Source organism: Zophobas morio, unplaced genomic scaffold (assembly GCF_036711695.1).
Source record: "Zophobas morio isolate AGI-343-1 ecotype UQ-CSIRO unplaced genomic scaffold, CSIRO_AGI_Zmor_V1 ptg000044l, whole genome shotgun sequence".
Taxonomy (NCBI): Eukaryota; Metazoa; Arthropoda; class Insecta; order Coleoptera; family Tenebrionidae; genus Zophobas; species Zophobas morio.
This window is the reverse complement of record NW_026972149.1, coordinates 397723-424222: the sequence shown is the minus strand read 5'-3', so window position 1 is coordinate 424222 and position 26500 is coordinate 397723. Positions and strand designations below refer to the sequence as shown.

General features: G+C 33.0%; 1 protein-coding gene across 2 annotated transcripts in view; it reads right to left on the bottom strand.

Annotated features, from left to right (window-relative positions):
* Positions 1-26500, bottom strand: part of LOC135141531 (lachesin-like) — a 192399-nt gene that overhangs the window by 92346 nt on the left and 73553 nt on the right. For both annotated transcript variants that reach the window (XM_064072712.1, XM_064072713.1), the window contains exon 2: positions 17879-17985. In XM_064072712.1, coding sequence (XP_063928782.1) covers positions 17879-17985 — 107 coding nt within the window. The remainder of the gene's footprint in view (positions 1-17878; positions 17986-26500) is intronic.

The window sequence follows — 26500 nt, the reverse complement described above, 5'->3', positions numbered from 1 at the left end:
ATTGTGGAAGAGACAAGCCGAAGGTTTTCGGTGTCACTTATTTTATTTACCTGTTATCTTTAGTAGACTATGATTTTTAAATCAATAATTAGCTATGTAGTTCATTTACTTATTGAATTCTCGTCCCGTCTCACGTCCATCTTCTGACAAATGCAAAAATCAGCTGCAAAAAGCTTATCCCATCACGATTTTATGTTAATACAACGACTTAATTAGGCAGTAATTGTTTAAAAAAATAAAACATATTCAGATTTTTCGAAAAATTATAAAACTTGATTTTGTGATTTTTTTTAAGAAACACCCTATAAGTTACATTAACGATATGTATGTAATGTTAGAGTAACTGTAAAGAAGCGTGCTATTATATGTTTCAAATGACTTTCTTTTTTACAAAATTATGATGACGTCATCAGCATTTTTGCAAGGATACGTATATTAAATTGGATAGGAGTAATACTAAAAGTTACAGTCTTGTATTCCCAAAATTTTCTGGGAAAATGGAATGAGCCGTTCCTGATTTAATCAGTAAAATAAGCTGACTTTATTTTTATGTATAAACAATTATAAAAAATATGAATACTATTATAAATCCAAAAATCTTCCATGCTTATGTTAGCTTCGAAACGTCTGCCAAGATTTTAGCATTCGGTTTTGCAGATTCAATATTAAATTTAAAAATGTTATACAATTTTGATTTTTTTTCCAAAAATCTGGATGTCACGAGTAAACACTCAACACGGAATCATAAACTACACGTGTGGAAGTAAAAATAAGAACGTGTTAATGCTTGTACACAATTTTTACTTCCCGAGCGTAAACTAAGGAAGTATTGTAATCCAGTCCATCGGGCGACTGACTTCTTTATTATTTTGTCGATGTGTTATGACCTAACGTGTGGGAAAAAATTGGTCTCCCGTTTCTCTCTATCTGTCTGTCCGCTATCTGTGTCGATTTTTGTAAGACAGATAATCTCCGAAACTATTGGACCATTTGTTGTCAAATTTAACCTGTGTATTATGAATACCCTGTACATGAGAAAACACTAACCATTCATTGTCTAATTAGCTCCACCAACAATAAGATTACGTCACCTCAAAACTGTACATAGTAAAAGAGTTTTAAGTTAGAGACATCCAGATTTTTGGTAAAAAAAATTCAAAATTGTAGAATAATATTTTGCAATTTAATTTTGAATCTGCAAAACCGAATGCTTTGAAATCTTGAAACTTTTTCTGAGTTCATGTCTACTTTATTTACATCATAAAAAAAATAAATACGCACAATCCAATTTTATAATTTATCTCAGAAGTATTTACTTGATTGTGCTTCAAGGACAAACGAAGTGCTGTCTAAATAACTCAATTTTTTTCACTTTCGTTCACTTAATTTCGTTATCAAAAACGTCATTTGATAATTTTGAATATTACATGGCGTTCTTGAGTGTTTTCCTGAAAATCCAGACGTGTCAGAACTTTATCAACCAGACCTACAGGAGTTCAGATTAAAAAATGACAAGACGATTAATGTGTAAACAATTCGTCGAGCACATAAATCAAAACGTTGTCATACTTATTTACAGCTAAGACGCTTTCTTATTTTCGTAATAAAATTGCCGCAGTTTGTAGTGTGCGTTGAGTAAAAACCGACGTCAAGTGGTTACTCGACGCTCTAAATGCAGCTTATACGCAGCTACTTGACACGAAATTTAGCTAACCTGCTTGTGGTGTTTGCTTAGAAGTCTTTTGCATCAACCGCGATGGTTTAGCCTCGAGAGTTCAGGTCTGGGTAATGTTGTAATAGCGGTATTATGTAACTAACTAACTATTTCTAAAACTTTAATAATAAAATTGAACTATCTTAATGTTTGTCATGAAAAAGCGGAGGGACTGGAAATGTATGTATAGCATGAAAATGTTCCAAGCATTGTGCCTATGAAATTAAATTTAAATAATTAGGAAAGTATATACAATTAACACAATAAACACACTATTTGCAAATCTGAAGTGCAAACTATGTCGCACGTGGAAAGAATTAGTTAAACATCAATTCCTCATTGCAGGTCGCTTTTTGTTGATTGTACGTTATTTTTTCAGTTTTGTTGTAGCGTTAATTGATAATAGGAATTGATTGCTTGAATCGAGTAACGGTAACCGTGGTGTTGCTGTTGTGGAGATTGTTGATTGAATTTATCGTCGAGGAGGTTTTGCGCCATGTTTACACCTCAAAGGGATGGGACGGAGGCTGGCCATATCAATAAATCAAGGAATTAGTATTGATTTTAGATGTCTACTTTTCTCATTCTCGAGTTGTATGTAAAGATAATAGATAACGGATATCCAGAATAGGCCGAAGAGGGTAATTTTGGAGATTTGAAAGTAAAGTGGAAAATGCCCTGTAGAAGGCGCGAAATCCTAGCTAGTTGTAAAGTGAGAAAGAGAGTGGCAAGAAGCCATTCGCAGTTTGTAAGATAGGCGCCTCGTTCAGCTTACGGCGGCTTTGCACCAACAGCGGCACAATCGAGATCGACAGGGTCGGTTTAAGAAGCGAGAAATTCAGGAAGATATATAAAGTACACAATGGCACTACCTTAACATTGATTATATTCGAAATCCGCGTGTCAGTTTTCGTTTACATACCAAATCCCACTGGAATTCACTAACAAAAAAATATTACGGCCTTACTCAGACCGCCGCTACATCCAAACTTATATAAACGAGAGCTTCCACTTTCACAAAAGTTCCTAATAAAAGGCGCCAAATACGCTTTTATGCATAAAAAATACCCCAACGCACAAAAACGGAACACTAAACTTTAAACACGCGATTAGGGTAAGCCCACAAAAACTCAACCATCAAATAAGCGCTTCATTTCAGTGTATTTAACACTTTCATATTTAACTTGTTGGCATTTAACGCATTTACCTAAGCGATACTTCACCTATTGTGGAGATATCAGTCTCAGATAAAAGCCAAATTTAGTGGCATGTTGACTAATGTGTAAGAACAAAGATGGCAGGCTTGTGGAAGTTTCACTAAATTTTTATGGTTAAATATAACATCATCATTCTTCTAAAGATTATAGACACACATTTAACATCTGTAGACTGCACTTTTGACGTCCTTAGGTCTCATCAGTACAACATTTTTCAATGGGTATCTATCATTGGAATGTTTTTGGCCTTATAATATAAGCTTGCCTTAAAATCGGCATTCTTTTTCGACAACTAAAAATGCATGTCGCCCTTAAACCAAATAGCACCCAGTATATGCACATGTAAAAAATATCTGCTTTTTTTATGCGAACTGTTTTTACCAAGCTCTACTTATCACGTTAAGCTGATGCAATCATGTCATTTAAACAAGAAGTTAACAGCAATTTTGGAGAATACCGAACCAATTATCTTCTGTTTTGAACTATTTCTAATATTTTATTTTTCTAGAAAGGAATATGTTTTTGTAGCGATAATAATTACTCTGCTCTTTACGTACTTGTTCTCTATCTCTTTGTCACGTGTATTATTCTGGACATCGGTTTGCTAGATAATAAACATTGTTAATATATAGTTTAACGTGATGCAAAATAACAAAGTAATCTGATTATAAATCACGTCGTCTGATATTTTATAAAATGATCAGGTAATTGATAACGCATGTAGATCAGGCAGTTTGCATAATAAAATGATATATGATCAAATCGGTTGTTACATAGTATATATCTACATTACTGCACAACATGCAACAATAGTCACTTGCAAATTACAGTTATGTTCAAAATGACAGGCCAGTTTTGCAAAATTACGAATTATTCTGTTTAATTATGGCGTAAGTCTGTCAAATTACTTTGAAATAAATCCATTTGAATATTCTTGTTCAAGTTAATGAATTATGTAAATACACATCAATTTGCATTAACATAATTCAAAATACCATTATTTGTAAAATGACAGGAACAACTGAAATATCAGACAACTGCTGTAATTACAATGCGTTTTAGCAAAACGACTCCGCGAACATTTTTTTGTAAAAAAGCTAGTGCCACCTATTTTGGCAGACGATTAAGCGTGATTCGGTCAATTTACAAAGGACAGATTACGCATGCGACGCACATCTTTATAAATGTGTCGATCCAGTGCTGTGATAATTAAGATTGATTTTGGCAAAACGTTTCGCAAGAAAAATATCGCAACTTTCGGAAGTAAAAGCCGATCCTGTCCGCATATTTTTCGGGTCAGAGCTTTCCTCACCCTCGGACGTGTCTCGACTAGTATTCACGTTTTCACCTAAACTGCCACTTTGAATGACCACTTGATATTATTACAGTTCAGACGAGTCATGTCAGGATTAAGGCAGGACAAATCGTAAAAAAGAGCTCCGTCATAATCAATTCAACCGATTTCCATAACTTTCTTCGAGACCCCACTCGGGAATCATTCAACGTCGTCATCTTTCTCCACAGTACAACGACGTTTACCCTCGTACCTCGCTAATTATACTAAACTACTAAGACAAGTGCTTATTTCTTTTACAACCATTCCGGGCTCTAATCATGGCTCTACGAGATTCGCTAATTACTAAAGTTTGGATTTTTACGCAAATTTTTACATTCAAATAGCTGAATTAATCACCTTTTAAATATTAGATATCCGTTTCAAAGAAAGGAAAATAAGAGGTAGCTTTCTTTTCATCTTCTATTTTCTCATTAAACGAACGCTGACAATGTAGAGTAAGACGTCGTGCAGTTAAATACATTTATTTTGCCTCTAAGTACAAGTTGAATATCATGGATGTAGACATTGCAGCACCGTTGCTAAACGATTTATTACTCGCTTCGTTGAAATGAAAATTTATACACGTACACCTGCTGATCTGTCTTTCACGATTGTCAGGCGAATTTATTTAGCAATAAAGTGTGGTTAAGTTAGAAGAAGTTCTTAAAACTAATACAAAAATCAAAGGACAATATTAGTACCGAATTAAAACCACATAACGTCCAGTCCGATTTCTAAGAACAGAACTGGATTTGAATTTATCACAATACTAAGAAAGGTAACCATTTACTGCCAGGGGCGTTGAACTATCAGTTTTCACAAATTTGTGACGTTTTCAAAACTTCATTTTACAAATACAGTGTTTAGGCAGTACTTTCTGGGTTGGTTCAACATCCCGTCCATATCAGGACGATGTTTTCATAATGCAATGAAATTCTTCTCTTCTTTAGTTGTTTCGCAAACATTTTTTGGACGTGATATTGAGGGTGTTGTGAAAAAGCTGTATAATTAGTTCAGAGTTTCACCGTTGGTGGCGCTTTAACGACAGTCGTATGTTGAGTTGGTTATATGTAATTTTTATTTTGATATTTTTTTTAACTTCACCAAACTGGCAACAATGTAAGACATAACAAGTTTCTTGGACGTATAGATTGAAGGTCTACGAGATATTTTTTTTTTTAACTTTTGCCTTGTGTAATTTCTGGAAAACAAGGTTTTTAAATTAAATTAAATTTTAAGAAAATTTAACGACACCAAAAATGTACTTTCTGCTGAAATCAGTCACAGGATTTACCTAGCAAAACTTTCAGATTACATCAAATTGCTAGTGCGGATGATCAATGACCAAATTTGGTTAGCGATTTACCATATACTGCTTTTTCTTTTAGTCTCATATTTAACAAGAAGAAACTGCTGCAACATTTTGTAAATGTGTAAATTTTACAATAGAACACTAGATAGGCGGTGATATGAAAGTAAAATATACGTCGGAGGTCACTGTGAAAGAGTTTTAAATGGTATCCAATTCAATAAATTCTATTAAAATTTAGTTTAAATGATTGGTTGGCATGTGGTTTATTGATGACACTTATTTTTTGTATTGGAAATAAACATTTTCAAAATTTTATCAGAAAGTTTGACAATTTATCTTGTAAAATACAAACTGCTACCCCAAACTCATTTGTTTACCGCTTTTAGAACTTTATGACGTCATCCTAAAAGTTTGCAAGATATTTATATTTTCTATGTAAAATGTGCAAAAAAAAAAAATTAAATATACACCTTTACATGTGCAGATTTTTGGAAAAATTGACACTGTAGAACAAAATTTGACAACTTATCATAGAACTAGTAAATAAGTTGCTCGGAAATTTAGCGCATGCTTTAAAGTTGATAGATATAGGTAACTAAAATTTGTCTATCCATCCATACCATGTTTACCAATTACAACACAATCTTATATCAGTCAATCAGTCCAGTATTTCGTTGTCTAATAAAACCCCAACAGGCATACACGTTAACAAACACACAGATGGAAACGGGAACCAGTATTTTCGTATCCAACAAGCTGTAAAAGATCGCAAAAACATGAAAGTAGACATTCGTCAAACTGATAATACTTCTCCAACTTGCGTTTAGAAAGTAAAACGGCATAGACAGCTTTACCCTACCTCTGCATTCAAGGGGAAGTTTTAAAACGAACTAACTATCGATTTGTAAAACACAAAAACAGGTAATATCAAGTCTGAATTGAGAATATTCAATATCGAGTGATCACCTAATTTGCATAGGTGCGCAAGGTATATCCGGTAATACATTTTTCTACGAATTTTGCCTATGTTTGGAATCTCCTTGAATACCATACGTTGGCCCTTTAATAACATTGATCCCAACTTGCCTTCCGGCTCCGTCCCTCTTTGCAGCTGCATTTTCTGTATTAGCATACCTAGTTTCGCTTATTAGAATTTCTACTATACTCTCCCGTTGACCAGTTTAGTAAAGCGATCGAACTACCAAGTGTGATGATTTTTTTATGTTAAGATAATTTAACTTAACTTACGTTAGGGAAAAAATTCTGCGACAAGGGGTAGAAATATTTAGAGTGAATGTAGAAATTTATTATTCATGTGAATGACGAAACAAACTCACAGCCTTGGGGACTTCGTACAAAGGAATTCAATTATATTCTACACAGTAGTTAAACAGTATTTATAAAAGTAAAAAAGTTGTTTAAACAGAATCCTTGCAGTTGCAAAACTTATTGACAACATAAATGTAGCACATACTTATTAATGACTTGTCAATATTCGAAAGGTAAATTAGGAACTATGTTAACTATATTTGCGAAGACATATATATATATATACACAGAGATGGGTCTAATCTTTTCGTTTAACTTGATTCATAATAATTGGAAGTGAATAATTTAGCAAAACACCACGAACGGATAACTTTGTTGACATTTAATTTTGGGGAAAAATTAATTTCTTCTTAATATGTTTGCATCAGGTACACACTTCTTAATAGACTTAATTTGAAGTTAAGAATAAGACTTTTCAAAAAAGATGGCAACAATGAAAAGTTAAAACGACTGGAAATTACTCCGAGATGTTAAGCCCCGATTTTTATGTTCTGCTTATACAAATTGACTCCATATTTCAAGTAAATGTTTTTTTAAGAATCAACTAGAAAAACAGAGTACCTATTTATGGACCATAAACATACAAACAAAAAAAAAGAAGATATGCATAAAGGAAAAAAAGTCAAATTCGCATTGTTAATGTCCATTTAAACATTCTTAAACTTTACTGGTGAAAGAACAACTAAAAAATCACCAAATTCGAATATATAATATTTTTAATGTATTTATTTAATGTAATATAAATTATCAAGAGCTTGTAATGAATAATGAATATATTCGAAAATCGGATTTTCGTAGTACATACGCCATATTTCATTGTGATGGGCGAAAGCTTAAAAGGCGGCACAAGAAAGCGCTTCTTTTAAAATGCGTTTTCACAAAAATCACTTGGCATGTGTTAAAATGACGAAACTGGCTCAGCACAATCAATTACGTTTCGTTAATACCAGAATGAAAATTCGCAGAGCAAAATTCGCGGAGTGGAACAAGTCCGAGTAATTTATTTTAGGTCTGCATGAGTCGAGGTCTCAATCAGCGCGGTTTCATTAAATTAAATGACATTTCGTTTACCTTGGAAGAAAGTTAATTCCTTTGTTTTGACGATTGATTCAGTGAAAAGTGAACATAGTATACAAATACTCGGATGGCGACCATCAACTGGGGGACGTACAGCATCTTCTATTATTCGCTCCAAAGCATCGCAACCTCATTTTCTCGACCGTTGATTTTGTGTCCCGTCTCTGTATTTCCCGTCTCCCTTTTATCATAGTTGTTGGCGGAGTAGCCACTTGTATTTAGATGCCGCACAAGGCCCATTACCGCGATGGCCCAAGGGTTTAGCTAACTGTTATACTGCCAACTGTATTATGAACTCTTTTACACCAATTCCTTTGCACTTATCACACCTCATATATCCCACGGATTTTGGACGTATTCTTCCCACGACGACAACCTGATAGATTCGGGGGTTTTATTAACCACACACAGGAATTGACTCTACATCTCTAACAGAATCTCATACTTGTCGATAAATAAAATGAAACCACTAGGTGATTGCAGTGTCAGCGACACAAAGCCACTATTGTACGTGAGAATGAAGTGACAGCCGGGAAATGCACAAATTTTAATTAAATTTCTTTTATTTATACTTTATTAAAAGAATGTCTCATTTTTGAGAGAATAGCGTACTTTTAGTGCTTCTTAATCATGAAATACTAATGACATCTTCATTGAGATAATACCGGTGTAACGTTCCAGCGAATTTAAAATGTTTCCGAATTCCATATAAAGCAGAATGTAAAAGAGAGCTTCATTACGTACTTTTCTGTAGACATTTAAGTAAATAATTCGATTAGGCCTATTAGAAAAAGTTTATTAAAATTTTGCGTCTAATTTACAAAAGCGTAAAATATATAAGAAAGTGTAATACCCCAACTTACAATTCAAATTGCTCTTTTTCAAATTTAACTAACAACACTGACACTAGAATGGCAGCTGAGGTGAAGGTATTGCTATGTTGTAACAAGAAATTATCATTTTCTCTTATAATATTGTTCCGATGTAAGCTTGAATTGGTTTAAAGTGTTTTTAATCGAGTCGCAACTTTACCTGAATTTGATACGTTTCTCTGTAATCAAGTAACTACCAATTATGTTTGTGGAAGTGACTGTGTTGCAATACCGCCGACATAAAATATTTTCAAAAAGCGGTCTTATACAGTCTTAAGGAGCGGTTTTTCATTAATTAGTTTTTTACTTTCCTAGTAATAATCGGTTCATTTGTCGAATGGGTAATTTCATTCTATTCTCCACGTGTCATGACTTCTAAAGTATCCCATTTCCGGCTGTCAGTAAAAAAAGCTATTGTAAATAATTGTGGTTCATAATCATAATCCAAAAAAACTCAAAGTTGTGTAACATTTTACAGTTTAACTTAGAAACTGGAATACCGAATGCTCTGAAATCTTGCAAACGTTTTAAGATTATCGTAAGCATATTTATCTGTTCATCCTTTCAAAAATTTTATGACGTCATCCTGAACATTTTACGGAACAAATCCTATCTAAAAGTTACAGAATATTATGAATCTGTATTTATGGTTTATCAACGCATTCATATTTTTTGAAATTCCTTAAAAATAAAACGAACAAAGTAACTTATTTTGTTGATCAAATCAAGAACGATTCACATTTATTAGGTTACCATTAAAAAATAAAATTCGCACAATCTAATGTTATATATATAATTTATTTTAGAAATTGGATTTGTTCAATCTTACTTCAGTGGCGAGGGAAGTTCTTTCTAAATAAGCCTGTGATCATTTTTTTTTAATAAATGAATGCTGGATGTCTCAAAGCAATTAAATAACTAGAGGATTGATTAAATCAAAAATGGTTTTTATTTTACTTTTCCCGAAATTCTAGGAACGCAGTAATTTGATATTAATATTACACGCTACCTATCAAAAGTAATATATTTGTCCCCTAAAATCTAAACATGATGATGTCATCACAAAATTTTATTTTGTAAATTACACTTCACCTGTAGTTTAATATTTCAACCTTATGTCTATATTAATTCAATAAAAAAACGTAATATTTACAGAATAAAATTTTGTAAATTTATTTAAGAAACCGGGCTTGCCTGTGCTTCAGGGACAGGGAAGGTTCTGTCTAAATAACAGTAAGACAATTTTGTTTAAATGTTTATAAGAACGTTTTTTGAAAGCGTTTCCACACGACACTTTCCCAAAGACTTTTATCCCCCATTACGTCAAATAAATAAATCAGATATTTTACATTTATCGCGAAATTGTACACAAACTTAAATTTAGATGATTACGATTAGACTCAATTCGCACAGGATATTACTTCATACATATAAATTAAGTAGTATTAAATAATAATATATAGAAACGTGAAATGTGATGACTTGTTTAATATCACTTTGCAGATTTACATTAACAACGCTTAAGGTGAAACATTTTAGATTATTTATTTATTAAAATGAGCCATCTATTATTTATTAAATATATATTTCCCATGACGAGTACTTACGTCACATTAAACTTTAGTAATACAAAGTAAGTGATGCTTATTAGCATATGACGACGTCGATTCAAGACAATTCAGTGGAGTTATAGCTTTTTTACCACTGCGCTCCACTCTTCTTATTATTAGTCATTTGGTGACGAGAAGTACCAAAGATTTACAGTTTTAAATTACAGTTCTTTGGAACATTTGAATTTGAACTGGAACATTATACTTTAAGTATCCTTTGCAGTGGCGCAATAGTTGTTTGGATTAAACACTACAAGTAATAACGCAAATTTCAACCGTTTTGTTAGCAGCAAACAGCATGAGTAAATATATTGGTTTACATGGCAATGTCCACATACAGTTAATATCATTTTACAAGAACACTATACGATACTATGCATACCTGAGACACTTTGAATGAAAAAAGTCAATGCTCGTTCATAATCAACAAGAAAATATATTGTGATTGTTCGTCATAAAAAAAAAAATTGTGAACTAGTCAACAGAGCCGTTGCTTGCGGAATAAAATCCGAGATCCCCCGTATACGCGTATCGCAAGTAGAAAGTACGATCAACAGATGATTAGTAAAAATCGTGTAAATCTGAAACGACGGCAACAACTCCTATGGAGAGATAAAATCTTCGTCTCTCATTAACTTACACTTGTGCGGTAATGTGGTTTTATACCGTCATGAATGTCATAACATAAACGCTTATTAATTGAATGGGGCTGTTTAACTTTATAGTTATGATTTTAGGGAATTCAGTATAATCTAGTTTAAGCTCGACGATTATCTTTGCGCCAATTTATAAATGTATTATGTGGCTTCGAAATCCTGGCTTGAGTATTTGATAATAAAAGAAAAAAAGCGTAACTGTAGATTTATTGTTTTCCATTAGTGTGGCAATTTGACAATTTTGGGGCAAAATGATAAAAAACGTGTCTGATTTAAGTATCACAGAAATATGATTGAATTAAAGAATGAATAATAATTTTACGGGTGTAGTTCGTTACGGAAACGTTTTACGCTAGCGCCTACTAGTCTGTTCTCTTTTCCTAAGTTGGCCTAAAGTTCTATTTTTGTCTGTAGCAACGCACAAACACATAAAATTTGACCCTACGGTATCAAAATAAACATACGGTTTATCTACGAACTAAACCAATTTCGTTTTTGATCCGTTTAAGAAAACTGATTTATGAATTTACCCCTAAATAGTACGCGGCACGAAATTAAACGATCTGAAATTATCTTTAATAGAAAGATGCATTTGCTTACAATCATCTTCACGAATCTCGGAATTCTCACGTAGCTCTACGTAAAGACCTTAAATTCGTGCCAAATTGACTTACATTGTAATCTTCTCTATATATTAAAGAGGTCGGAACGTCTGAAAAGATGTGTTCTTAACTAAAAGAGACTTCTAAACTTTACACTTTTAAGGATGCGATTCCGATTTCGTGCGGATTCATTGATTGGTTCCGATCAGTTACCACTATATTAATCGATTTTCGTTTTGTCCTTACTTATGACTAATTTATAATTTAATACTTACTACTTCGCACGAAAATGTTAACGACAATCACTCGAAAATCATAACTGACAGTTGATACTTCAAAAAATACGCCAGTTACGATTCATTACGAGATGTACATCGATTAATCCGTTTAATGTGCATTGTATTGTTTTTCGCTACTTAACACCACGATTAAAGTTTCGAGTTTTAAAAATGAAAGCTCCGACATTTAAAAAGCTTCAACCACAAAGTTCAATTTTATGTATACAGAAATATAAAGGTAAAACACTAGAGTTTCATAACTCAAATTTTGTTATTTACTTAAAAGTTGCTTCTTTAAAGTTATGGATCAAAGCTTAACGCGTAAAATTGTAAAGCAGTATTTTATAAAACAGAAAACCTGAGATCTCCAACGTTGCCGCGCTGACATGGCAAGAAAAATTTTCGGTATTTTGAAATGCTATTTCAAGTTGGTGATAAAACTTAAAAAGTTACCAGAATAAAAAAATCGGTCTACAGTTATTTACGCAGAACTTCCCTCGCCTTTGAAGTACAGTCGCACAAACAAAGCTTTTTCGAAAAATAATACAATTTAATTTTGCCGTTTTCATTTATTTTTTATGGCAGTCGCTATGAGTTAAAGTTATATGTGGATCGGTGTAAATAAATAATAAAAATAATGATTATTATTACAAAAAAAATAACACCCCCTATAACTTAAAATAAGCGTGCTACGCATATGTTTCAATGAGTTTTTCCTTTACAAAATTTTGTGATAAAGTCATCAATTTTTTGGAGGAGATAAAGAAATATATCTTGATTAAAAATTTATCATACTTCCGACAACATTAAAACCTCTGCAAGATAGGAAAGTATTTAGTCTGGGAGATTCGAAATTAAATTGCAAAATGTTACAAATTTTGATTTTTTTCCAAAACAAAAAGGGATTCTTAAACTACACGTGTTATTTTATGCAATTTTGAAATGACCTCATCACGTTGTTGGTGGGGTTAGACAAAAATTTGGTTAGCGTTTTACCATCTAAGTAAATGATATTCATAATAGATATACATATAAAATTCGACAACAATCGGTCCCGTAGTTTCGGAGATTATCTGTCCAAAAATCGACAGATAGACAGCCAAACAGACATACAGACGGAAACGGGATATCGAGAAAATGTGAAAGTAGCCAGTCGCCCGATGGAATTGATTGCAATACTTCCTTAGCTTACGCTCGGGAAGTAGAAATGTAGACAAATTAGTTAATAAGAGTCACAGTTTAAGAAAAAAAAGGCTCCAAATCAGCACTTCGAACACGGGACCTTCGGATTTACAAGTTAGAGACTGTGCGGAGGTTACCTGTCTCATAAAAATCGATCCAGACAGGCAGATAACAGACTGCAAACTACAGATGACAGATGACAGATGACAGATGATAGACGGAAACGGAGACTTATTTCTCCATACTCATCATCAGGATCATGAAAATTCATGAAAAGATGAAAGTAGCCACTCGATTTTCTCAGCTTACGCTCGAGCAGTAAAAATGACAATACGAGCACTCAGAATATAACTTAAAGAGTGATGTTTCATGATTTAAAAATTGTCTAAAGTTATTTCGACAGAACTTCCCTCACCCCGAAAGTACAATAAAACATCCAGTTTTTTCGCAAAGTTATAAAATTTGATTTTGCGAAATTTACTTGTTTTTAAGACAACGTCTAAAAATTTTAAAATGAAGATATGTATGAAATATTAAACAAATGTAAGAATTGAGATATTGAAGTTTCCAGTTTAATCCACGATTATCGACTATTATTTTCTGGAGCAAAACAAAAAAGATGATACGTAGCATATTTACTGAAACGCGTTGCCATTGTGTTAAAATTTTGTGCGGTTGCGGAGATAAAAATTATTGCAGTAAAGAGTTGAGAGTTAAAAATTCAAATTTTAATATGTAAAATGGTAGCTTTAAAATGAATTCGCCAGCTATTAAAAGCTTCTAAATTTAAAGACGTTAAACTTTCATAGATAAAACCTGCATTGGCTTCGAAATTTGAAATTAATATTAAACATTCGTGATTTATTTACTGATTGTGACCGTCGAAATATCTGAATCGTAGAAATTTAACAGTGCTGTAGTAGTGTTAATAAAGAAACTTTAAGATTTTGAAAACTCAGAGAAAAGTGACAGTTTTGAGCTTTACAAAATTTAAAGGTTTGTTTTTGTAAAATCGCCTATAGTAACTGATCTTAATAAATATCAGAAATTTATTATACTTAAATACTGAATATCTACTTTTTAAACTTAATTCTAAAAGTTAAGAATTTAAAAAAGAAAGTGTAGGGTCCTCAAAATTTTAAGCTTTAAATTAAAATGTCAAAATCTCCAGATTTAAAAACCCGAAATTTCAAAATTGTCATAATTGAGATCTAAAATGGAAACTTGGTGATTCGAATTCTTCCTCGAATAAGCTGAATGAATTTTTTGAGATAAGTAACACAATTTTGTAATTAAAAAACGCACTTAGAAACTTAAAGATAAAAATCGTGAACTGAGAAGTTGACGTTGAAACAAATTTTTAAAGTAAACGTTTCAGTATTTTGTGGCAAATTTAGTCTGTCATAGACATCACGAAATTAATGAAATGAAAAGTACGGTACGTAAATCCACAAACGTAAAATTTTGTAGGATCAATGTGAGTAAAAAAAAGTCTAACGTTACAAAATTGATTACTGCAAATTTTAGTGGGTATAAATACATCACTTCTGATAGTGTTTTAGCTTAAAATAACTAAAATTTCACAACAACCTGTTCGATAGTTGCAAAAATTATAATAAAATCGCGAACGGACAACAGAAAGACAGACGGAAACAAACTAAAACGAGAGGTCTAACTTTTCATATTCTAGGAGCTATGAAAACATGAAAGTAACCATTCGCAAAATGAACTCTCTTACAGTTCTTCCCTTGTTCACGCCTGGGAAATAATAAATAAAATGATTTAAAAGTTTAGGGTTTGAGGAACAAAAAGCTTCGAAATTCAAAAATGACAACAGTGAGACTCACTAGCACAGCTGTAAACTACAAATATTAAAACTAAATATCGAAACACAAAACGGGTGAAAATTAATATGTGACTAAAACATAGAAGCTTTGACATGTTTTAAAATGCGAATTAGCGAAAACTATATTTGAGTCGAAACTTAAAAATTTAAAAGTTGCATTCCCAAATTTAATCACAGAGGTTCACCCTTTTTTTAAAATATCTACTTAACCTACTTTTGAAACTCAAACAAAAAAGTGATCAACCTAATATACGCTATTATTAGTCACGTCACTGTGTGAAGAGCTTTCTTGCATACTAAATCGTTCTATTTTCCACTAGACGAACGATTCAGCAATAGAAAAAGTGTACCCTTCGTGGTTAAGTTGCAATTTCCGTGTTTTATTTAAGATCCGCTTCTAACAAAAAACAAAACAAAGAAACATCTAATATTAAAAGAATCACATTTCAAAACGCGTTTGAACAACCAACAAAATCAAAATCTAAACCTCGCGTCATATTATCAAGTAATGTTTCATTTTATTATCAGTGCCGTGGAATCGTTGCCGGATAAATGGTTTCACATCAATAAAAAAATAATGAAAGGCCACACGACAATGTATTCTCTTTCGGGTAGCCTAGACCAAAGTACTTTGGAACATGTAGCCCGAGCTAATAAAATTTAATTTTGAATCAGAGGGTGTGTCAAAATGAAAGTAATTAGAATCGGTAATGTGATTCAGAACAGAGACACAGATGTAACAACCGCTGAAAAATTAGAAGAGAATATTCAAAAATGTAACAGTATTGCACAGCTTCGGCCGTTATTTCCGTCAGTGCAAATAAGATGATGATAGGGTGCTTTGTGATGTCACATCACGCTGTCACCGCACAAATAGCGTTTTTGGGGAAATTCAGCAAATGGATTGACAATTGCAAAGGTGAATGTGTTATTATGCAGAAGAGGTAGGAAATTGTAATAAAGTAGATGATAATAATTCATAACCACATCTTGACGACTCCTGAACTATAAAAAGGCATTAAATAAACGTGCCTCCTTTTTACACAAGTTTAGTGAGTTAGGATGTCAATAATGTTATAAAGTAGACTTCTAGGACATCTGTTAGTGAAATAAATCCTCGTCGTGAAGACATAATTATGGCAGCAAATGTAGCGCACAGATAAGCCTTTGTTGTACTATAACAAAAAATGTATCCATATTGTACAATTTATAAAAGTTTATTAGGAATACTTTTTAAAAATCACTTGTCACGTGTAGAAATATATTATGCCACATATAACAAATTTAACAATATTTCAATGAAAAGCAGCCACCACCCTAAATAACTATTGTTTTATTTTGACAAAAATTAAAAAAAAACTAAATTTTAATTTTCAGGGCGATACATTTTGACGGCAGACTTGAACTTATCAGATTATAATGTTGAATGATAATTAGGAAAATACCAACGACTAATATGCGTTCGAGAGTGGAGGCGTATTAAATGTAAACTATGAAAATCTAGTGACTTATTCGTTGGTAATCAAAATTAGTAAGCCAAACCACAACCGAGCAAACTTAAATTATGTTTTTTTTTTAAACTTAAATTTTCTTGAGGAAGAGTGACATTCTTTATGTCGATTTGGATTGTTACCTTGTGTCAGAAACCTAAAACCATTGGCGACTTCTGTTGACTAAAAGTTGCAGGAACTGGCAAACTATTATATAGTTTTCTAGTATATTTCAAAAGAAATCATCCACTTTTTTTCATGGGTGTTTTACTCGCCTAAAATCTTTCCAGTATGATAAATCTACCACCTAAAACTAAATATTACCTGTTGTGTTTTAATTTTCAAAAAACAAGTCTTGTCTGGCAAGATGCATCTAAGTAGGTAGTCATTAAGAGTTTAATTATTTTGAGACCAAAAGAGGTCGAAACCGCAGCCTACACCTTTTCATTGAATTGTGTAGCCTTTCGAGTTATTAATTCTTTAGCGGTATAAACCACATGGAGATTTTCTGTAAAAAGAGGGTGCTGCCAGTGACGTCCGGCAGGTCGCTGTTTCCATACACTGCACTGGTGTAATTGGATTAGTAAGTGCCCAATATTTGTAACCCATTGAATCAGTGCCAAAGTCTTCTATCTCACTAATGTTAATCTGCTACCCTTAAGCATATGAGGTAACAATATTCACTAATGCTAATATTCTAATTTCGGCCCTTCCTATAAATTTTTTGCACTTTAAATTTAAGTTTCTTAAAATCTCAGATACGAACTTTTTATTTTATATTTATGATAAAAGTAATATAAATTGTATATTAAAATTTAAATATAATATTTTTTGAGGATTTCACATTGCGTTATCAAGTGATATTTTTTGGGTATTCAATAAATGTTTCGACAATTGCAAAAGTGAACGTATCATTATTCATCAGAGATGGGAAATTGTAATAAAGTAGACGATAATAATTCATAACCACATCTTGACGACTCCTGAACTATAAAAAAGCATTAAACAAACGTGGCTGCTTTTTACACAAGTTTAGTGAGTTAGGGCGTCAATAAAGTTGTAAAGTAGACCTCTGGGACGCCTGTCGGTGAAATAAATCCTCACCATAAAGTCATGACTATTTCAGCAAAATGTGACTGAATATTTTTACCGGATTTTCGCACGATCTTGCATAAAATATTATCGCACCTTTATTTTTAAATGTATCTGAGGCATTTCATGCATGAGAACAGAGTTCGGAAAAAGACGACGACAACATGCTTCATAAAATTTGTACATAAAGTTACGTTTGTTTCCTCCGAATGATATATTATTCAAGGTACAATTAAAAGACAAATTGAGGTAAATGTTTACCTACCTTGTAAGTTCCAAGATTCTTGACGGAGCATGCGAACTTTACATTGCGGCCCGCCGCCACTGTTATATTCTCTATAATGTCTGTAAATTCAGGCTCCTCGACGACCACTGTAACAACAGACCAACGTCAAAACGCAATTCATCTAACAGTCTATCAATATAAAGAGAGAGCTTCTGAAATTGCCTTCAAAGAATATCAAAGCCCTTCTTATTTGGAGTGATCAAATACTCCCGACTCAGCTTTAAAGGAAAGTGTAAATATAGAACAAATTTATTTTTAACTATCACGACAATCAGATTGATGGCCGCGTCCACAAACGTGTCAGTGAAATATTTAAACCACCATATAATACGGTAGCGTAATATTTCTAACTACTTATTTATATCACTGACAATGGCAATGACAAGGGTAATGTAATTCTTAAAACAGTTACCTTGGCTAAAACAGTGTTAAAATTTTATTGACGCAAAATTTATACTGTTTCTCATAGGTGAAAGTTGTTCATTGTGTGCCAAACCGTAACAGCTACATTATGAAACTAACTTGCGAACGGTGAGAATTTGCTACTTCACACCTATATAAAAGGATGGTTAAAAAAAAATCCCTGCATCAACTATTGAAAATATTAAACTTCAAACTTGAAAAATTAACTTCGTAAGTCTGGTTTGTTTTAATGAACTGCATGTCCGATAGATAGTTAAATAATTAGTTATTAATAATTTAATAACAATTTAGATAGAAATACGGTCTACACCGTCATTTTTAGAGAGAAACGGAAACTTGTATTGTCATATGGTACGAGCTGTGAAATGCAGTTACAGTATTTTCGTCAGCTATTCCTCAAATGTAACGACGCCAGTAACAAACCCTCATTATTACAAAACTTGATCTAAAATTATTTAGACAGAACTCCCTCGCCCCTAAAATACAGTGGAACAAATACATATTCTTCAAAAAATGATAAAATTTAATTTTGCGAGATCTTTATGGCAATCCCCATAAGTCAAAATAAAGATATGTTTGGACTGTTAAAGTACAAGTAAAGAAGTATGTTTCAAGAGAGCTTGCAACAAATTTTGTGTGACGTCATCAACATTTTAACAGGGACACGGATATAAATTTGGATAGGTGCAGTGCAATACTATTAACAACATCGCTGTATACTCCAATTTTCGAAAAAATGGGATAAGCCGTTCTTGAGTTGATAAATAAAATAAATTGCTCCATTCATTTTTTTTAGTCAACCTGCTTAAGTAGTTCTAAAAAATATGAATGCATCCCTAAGTATAGACTCATAACATTTTATATATTTTACATGATATTTATGCGGCTAAATTTTGAGATGACGGCATCAATTTTTTGATTTACCATGCTAAATTTCAGAGCATTCGGTTTTGCAGTTTCAAAGTTAAATTGGAAATTGTTGTTATACAAGTTTCATGTACTTACTTCATGGGCAAGTTGACCAACTTTTTACCTCGAACATCCAGATTTTTGGAAAATAAAATCAAAATTTTATAACGACATTTTACACTTTAATTTAAAAACTACAAAATTCAGTGCTCGGAATTCTTTCAAAAATCTCAAGGCTTTCGAACCATAGTAAATCGTTAATCAAAATTTATCTGTTTATCCCCTTCAAAAAGTCGATGACAAAGTATACAATATTATGAGCCTACACTTGTGGTTTATCAATGCATATATTTTTTTTAAATTCAAAATTCCTTGTACAGGTGTCCCAAAAAATTAATGAATGCAGTGATTTATTTTATTGCTTAAATAAAAACGATGCATCCCATTATCGTAAAATTCTGCGAATAAAGTAGTACTGTTCTTGTTCGTGTTACCATGTCCAAACTGATATACTTGTCCGTATTAATAAAAAGTTGGTCATTGCAAAATTTTATTAAGAAAAATTCACTTGTAACATACACATAGCATGTTTCCTTAAATCCTGGTTGTACTCCAGTGGCGAGGGAAGTTCTGTCTGCACAATTTTAGACCAATTTTTCTTTAATGGAACTAGTTATATACATGCTAAAGGAGTGATAATAGGCGAATATACCGTCCGACTCGTCTGTATGTTCAAAATAGAAGTTTTGGCATGGGGATCGTTAATGAGAATATTGTGACGTAGCATAGCCATCTACGAGTCTTATCGATTTATTAGAGACAATTGAAAGTTAAAATGGCTGTTAAATAATTAAAGTTTTAAAAGGTTGAATTGATGTCATTTAGATACTGGCAATGTTTGAATAGGAAAATCAAAGTTTGCGGACTTGTTGTGAAAATCTGGAGAATGGTAGATTGTTGAAACGAATTGACATCATTATAGGTCAAGTTTCGGGCTGTTTTATTAAGGAAAACGAGTAGAAAGTGCATAACAGGGAGAATATCCTGTCGCTATTGAGACTACTCGCTGCAAACCTAACGGCATATCGATCCGAACGTGCTGCAGCTTCACATGATGTCTATTGAACACCTTCGAATAATGAGCGTCTACTACCACCAAGCCGAACTAGCTAACAACATCGTAAAATTGTTTAATCGGTTTTCAGAAGGAGACATTTAGCAGCGGCACTGCAAACACAATTAAGATTATGCAAATGATCCGATGTCCTCATGCGTCACGAAAAATCAACCACAAAGCGTTCTAATTAAAAATAATAGCTTGGGCCTCCATGTAGGTGAAAAGCTCAAAGAAACAACAAACATTTATTAGAGGTAAGGTATTCCAAGTCACGTCCACGGTTTTACTTGACTTCATTTTATACGTAAGAAATCTCGTGAGATGTTTGGGGTTGTTTAACTTTTGTGTGTACTTAATACCGCTAAGATCGAAGATTGGGATAAAGTAAGAGCCGGAAAACCTGTCTCTTCCATCTTTCCAACTAGTAATTACTAGCAACAAACACTTTTGCTACTCGCTAAGCTACTAATTCCACTATTTTTCCTCAAATGGTTCACTTTGAGCTTCGGAAAATTCTATCTCTCACAAATTTAAATCAAATCAATTTGTAAAAGTGCAGCTGGAAGTTTCGTAAACCCTAAATATTTCAGCGAACCGCACCGCCAATTCTTACCGTAACCCTCTCAGTTAATATAATAATCAGTAGGGTGCGCAATTGCATACATACATATCTCTACCTCTGCGCTTTGCATATAAATAAATGCATTATTTCAGCATTTAAACGTGTACTGCTGCATATTTCCTGGGAGACATCTGACTGAATTTTAACAAACGCGAAATATACATGGCACACTTTCATATCGGGTAATCTCTATTATTTTTGGTAACCCGCTTTGAATACGAAAACAACTCCAAATCATTCGGCTTGCGATAATAAATAAATCACAGTTCCAAAATTTTTGCTACTTCCACAATTATTTTTTATTATAATCAACTGATGCATCCTTAAGTTCATCTGTACACAAAACAAGACGTTTTATTTAACTGTGAATCTCTCCCGAGTGCAAACTAGCAACAGCAAATTGACGAATGATTAATTTCACAACTTCTGGATGTTCCATAACTCCTAGAACATAAAACGGTGGGTCTTCCGTTTCCGTCTGTTTGTCGCCTGTTAACTACAACTGAACAGATTACTGTGAAATTATATAAGGACTCTTCGATTACTATTAAGACAGTAAAACGCTAACAAAAGTTATACGTTCATCTGCATCAAAAATTTCGTGTCATGTGAGAATTTTGCTACGTACATCTTGCTTAAAATATGCAAAATTATATGGTTCTATATTTGTTATTATTATTCCATTCAGAAAATAAAAACAGTAAAATAATTTGCTTCATTAATTAATTTATATGAGTCACCCTGTATATGGGTAATTTTAGAAAACTTAACCAACTTCATATATTCACGTATAATTTAGACAACAATCAACTACATTGAACAATACTTAATAATAATAAATGCACAAAAACTAGTACTATACGATCATAATTACAAAAATTCTATACTATGTATGATTTTTTTTTAAATCATCCTTGCCTAAAATGTCAGTCTATACAGTCTTGTCATCACTAGATATTTTCACATTAGAATAGTCATATTTTGCTAAACTCTTTGGTATACACAGTACCCTTAAGTTGTGATTAACGATTTTTCAATATTACGATAACCTTAAAACGTTTGCAACATTTCAGTGGTTTTAGAGATCTTCTGTTTAATAAAATTGAGATCCATTTTTTCATACTTTAAGGGTGATGAAATGTCGAGAAAACATGAAACTTTTTTACGCTCGGGAAAAACAAAATTTTACAAATAAAATTTGATAATTTATTCTAGAAACTATGTATAAGGCAGATTTTTACGCATGCTTGACATGATACATGGTAAATTGCTGTTTTTAACGTATAAGAGTTAATATTAAAAAGAAAAGAAAATTAAAGGAATCAAATTTTATAATTTATCTAAGAAACAAGATTTGTTTTATTGTGTTTCAGAAGTGAAGAAAGTTCTCTCTAAATAACTTTAGACCAAGTTTTTGATCAGTATCGAGATTTCTTTTATTCAGTGAGCTACTTTCAACACTTTGGTCCTTTGAGCCGGATGACTGTAGGTGGTGTTTTAATTATCATAATTACAGTAAAATAATTTTATTAATGCAATAAAAATAAGTTTCAGAAGTGACTGCGTAATGCGTATATTAAATCATACTTGAAAAATTTTCTACCACTCTTTGGCAATATCAGGCACGTCACCGGGGCCGAATTGGTGTAAATAATAAGTGTCGCATTTAGAAATACGACTAGATGCCAAATAAGACCCACAGGTTAACATCTCGACAGCGAATACAAGTTGTCGGACTGCGGTTTGCCTGGCAGCGGAAAAGCGAAGTGGATATCCACATCTTGTTCACTGATAGATTCAGATTCTGTCTATATTTTAGATAGACATATTTAGTTAATAAACTCAACGTAAATGTTAATGGTTTCGGGTAGTTGTATGCATGCGAGGAGCATCTTAAAGCTCAAATTACTCAATTTATAGAAGGAGGAGCAGATTCTCAAGAAAACTGATTAAATTCAATAGGGTAAGTCTAGTTTTGAGGGTTTGTTAGATAAGATAACAGCAATAAGACAAGCGGATTGAATAATAAATTTCATCTTTGGATTCATGAACAGTAAAACAGTAAGTGCGCTTGTGTTATGCATTTAAACAATTTATATTTTTCCTTTGATTCTGGGGAACGAGTCTGTGGGATTGTTGTTATGAATTCAGGTAAATATTTATTTAATTCAAGAAAATCAGTGTGGCAAGTCGTAAACAAGGACTTCAAAACATGAGTAATCTTGAAGAATTTCCTGCGGTTCAGCAATATGCGTCCTGAAGGCGAAGCTTAATCTTAATTATCACACTTAGTGTTTTACAGCAGCAAAATAAATCTTTCTGCTTACGATGAAAAGAATAATAAAATATCATTCCAAAATGAGTACTGGTTTTTTAATTAAGTGTTTTGTATTTTGACACGTTATTATTCTTTCCCTTACAACTAATTAAAATAAAGAATTAACAAGAATAACTTTGACAAAGTCAAAATTTTGTTTTTGCTACACAAATTATTGAAGGGTAAAGTGTAAGAACAATGAAAAGTCAGGTAATTATGTATTGATTTAAATTTAAACCCCCTTTCAGATGGAAATTACAATAAGGGATAATTGAATATGAAGAAACATTTCGAATTAAGTTGGCAAACTTTACAACACCGTCGGTTTGTTATCGTTCTACAATACTACATTTCAAGGACCCGTTCAACAAGTTTGCAACCATCTTGCCATTGCTTCTATTCTACAAATAATAAAAACCATCAACAGCCAAATTCAAAGTGTCTGCAGCGACGCATATTATCTCCTTATTGTGTGTACTTCAACCCTAATACAACAATAGGGCCATAACTATAAAACATTTTTCACATCTCATTTCACCACCAATTTATGCAGCTTTCAAACGAATAAATAACCAAAACAATAACCATCTCACCATCTACATCAGTTTCTCATTTCATTACCTGCTAGCTAAACAAATATTCGTACATTTATAACCTTCATCTATAGTAATCGTCTAGGATACTAAATTATGTATTTAGTTGGAGATCATTTCGTAGCGATTCATTAGTTGTTACAAAATTGTCCGAGGGACGAATTAAAAATCCTTTTGCTAAGAATCATATTATTTGTTTTTTACCAATGCTTGTAATACTGTTTATGTGTATGTCGACGTAGAATTCATAGTCCCTAATTCTGTATGTAATGCCTCTACGTATTTATAAAATTTCGATGCAATTGGAAACAAAGTGGGTAATTTGAACTCATGTTTTTTTTGTAATTTAAAGCTGGAACATAGTGCGGCGGTCGAAGTGGTGCCAATAAAAATGCCTTCTGCGGAAGAGATATTTTTAATGTCTCCCTTGGCCCGTTGGTGTTAATACATTAAATACAGCCCGTTCGGCGTGCTCCAGTTGTATTTATTTATATGGCTGTCTTGTGGCTTGCGTCTTGCGTGACTCAGGATCTACTTCTTTCCTCTGCAAGACGAATACGAGAGAGAAGACAATTCCCTTTGATTGTGTGTATTAGCATTACAGGTAACGACTCTAGAAGAGTCGACTAAAGCAATTTGATCATTTGAATAGTACCGATCAATAGCGCTGAAAAGTTCTTCAGTGAAGCGCTGGAGTTATTCATGAAATGCCACACGTTTAACAAATTTATGCCATCAATTCTATCCGTTATGAATTTACAGCCAGAATCTATCAGATAACATCGCGCAAAAGTGCATAACTGTGTTTGAATTTGTTGAAATCAAAAGTGACTGTTGCACTCATTCGAGTGGTGACTGTCATGTTGACACTTGTGATGTCTTTTTAAATTTATTTCATTTACGTTTTTAAATAAACAAAGTTACTGAAATATTGAGTTAAATTGTAGAACTATTATAGCCAGGGTCGTATTAACTATTAACCACCAGAATCGGCCAGTTGCACATGTAACATTTTAAAATTATAACAACACAACTGAATGCTTCACTTTCAACAGGTATCTGATTTCAGGACATCTTTAGTGCTCTATGATCAGTGATCATACACAACCCTATTCTCATAATTATAGCTTAGAAAATTCATACTTTGGGCATAAACAACCATAAACTACATAATTGAAGCAAAAATAAAATTCAGCAAAAAATATATATATATATATATATATATATATATCTTAATAAGAATGTATCGACATAAAGACGACAAAGCGTGAGATTTTCCGATGAAAAATAATTAAATTGACAAACTTGGAGTAATACACAGTAACATGATTTTTACAAATGACAGTTGAGATAATATATCGAAAACATCTAATAATCACTTTTATTGGCCATCTCATCTGTAGGAGATTACTTATTTACCCTATCTGTGTTGACGACGTGCGGTAGTAAGATACAAAATCACGTTTTGATATACATAATATTAAAGTGGGTTCGGCTACCGATTAGCAGATGACGCGTACGCAACCTCTTACGAACACTAAAGCACCACTCTGATACATAACCAATTTACCAAGCGTTCCCGTAACCTACAGTTACACTCTGTAGCAAATCTTAATTGAATATTGTTAAAATTATGGGAAATATGTACGTAATTACACGTTCCAGTATTTTCGCACGCCCACAGTGTCACTTAAAGCGACCATGTCATTTTTGTGGTCCAATAATTCCTAATTAGGTACGAGTTATATTAATGAGAGAGAATTATCATTGTCGGTATTAGACCAGAGAGGGAAGTCGTAATTCGTCTGAGATTTAATTGCGTTACCATAAGATTTAACCTGACTTCCGACGATCGCTTCCTGATTATGACAACACGGTGCGGTAGCAGAGGAGCAGATGGCGCTTCCCAGCTAGGCACGCAAGAGACGCACTGCCGCTTCCGCCCCCAACCCCTGGCGTTCCGCCGCCGCCGAAAACCACAACAAACCACCGCAAGCTGGCCCTCTCAACGCGCCCTTTATTATTACCACCGATACGTGGTCGGCATACGACATACCACCTGAATATATTTACTCTGTAATTGTAACGACCTGAATTATTCCACGCCAAACTACAGATCTACTGCTCGGGTTTTTGATTTCGGCAACACGTGTCGTGTATTCGGTACACATCTTTCTATTTTGATAAATAAAAATCAATCCACATACTTGTCAGAACCAAAAATACCCATATTTTTTAATAGAAAGATTAAACCTTCGCGGAGGTTTCAACAAAGTGACGCAATTGTATTTCGTTCTCCAGCATCAAGCGACATTTAAATAGATCGCACGCGTACATGAAATTTTATGTTAAAGTTTAACGTTTATATCTAAGAGAAAAAAATAAACTAAAATATACCTGTGTCTACTGTCGTGCCTACTATCTGTATATGTATTTAGCCATTTAAAGCAGTAACGATGCATCTAACTACAATATGAATGAGTATACCGATTTCCTCAAATCCGTGACAATTTTTGGCCATGTGGCTCGTAACGCGTTATGCACGTACACACATCAGACATATTACATTCGATGTATCTATAAACAATAGTAGAGTGGACACATTAGGGACGCAATTGCA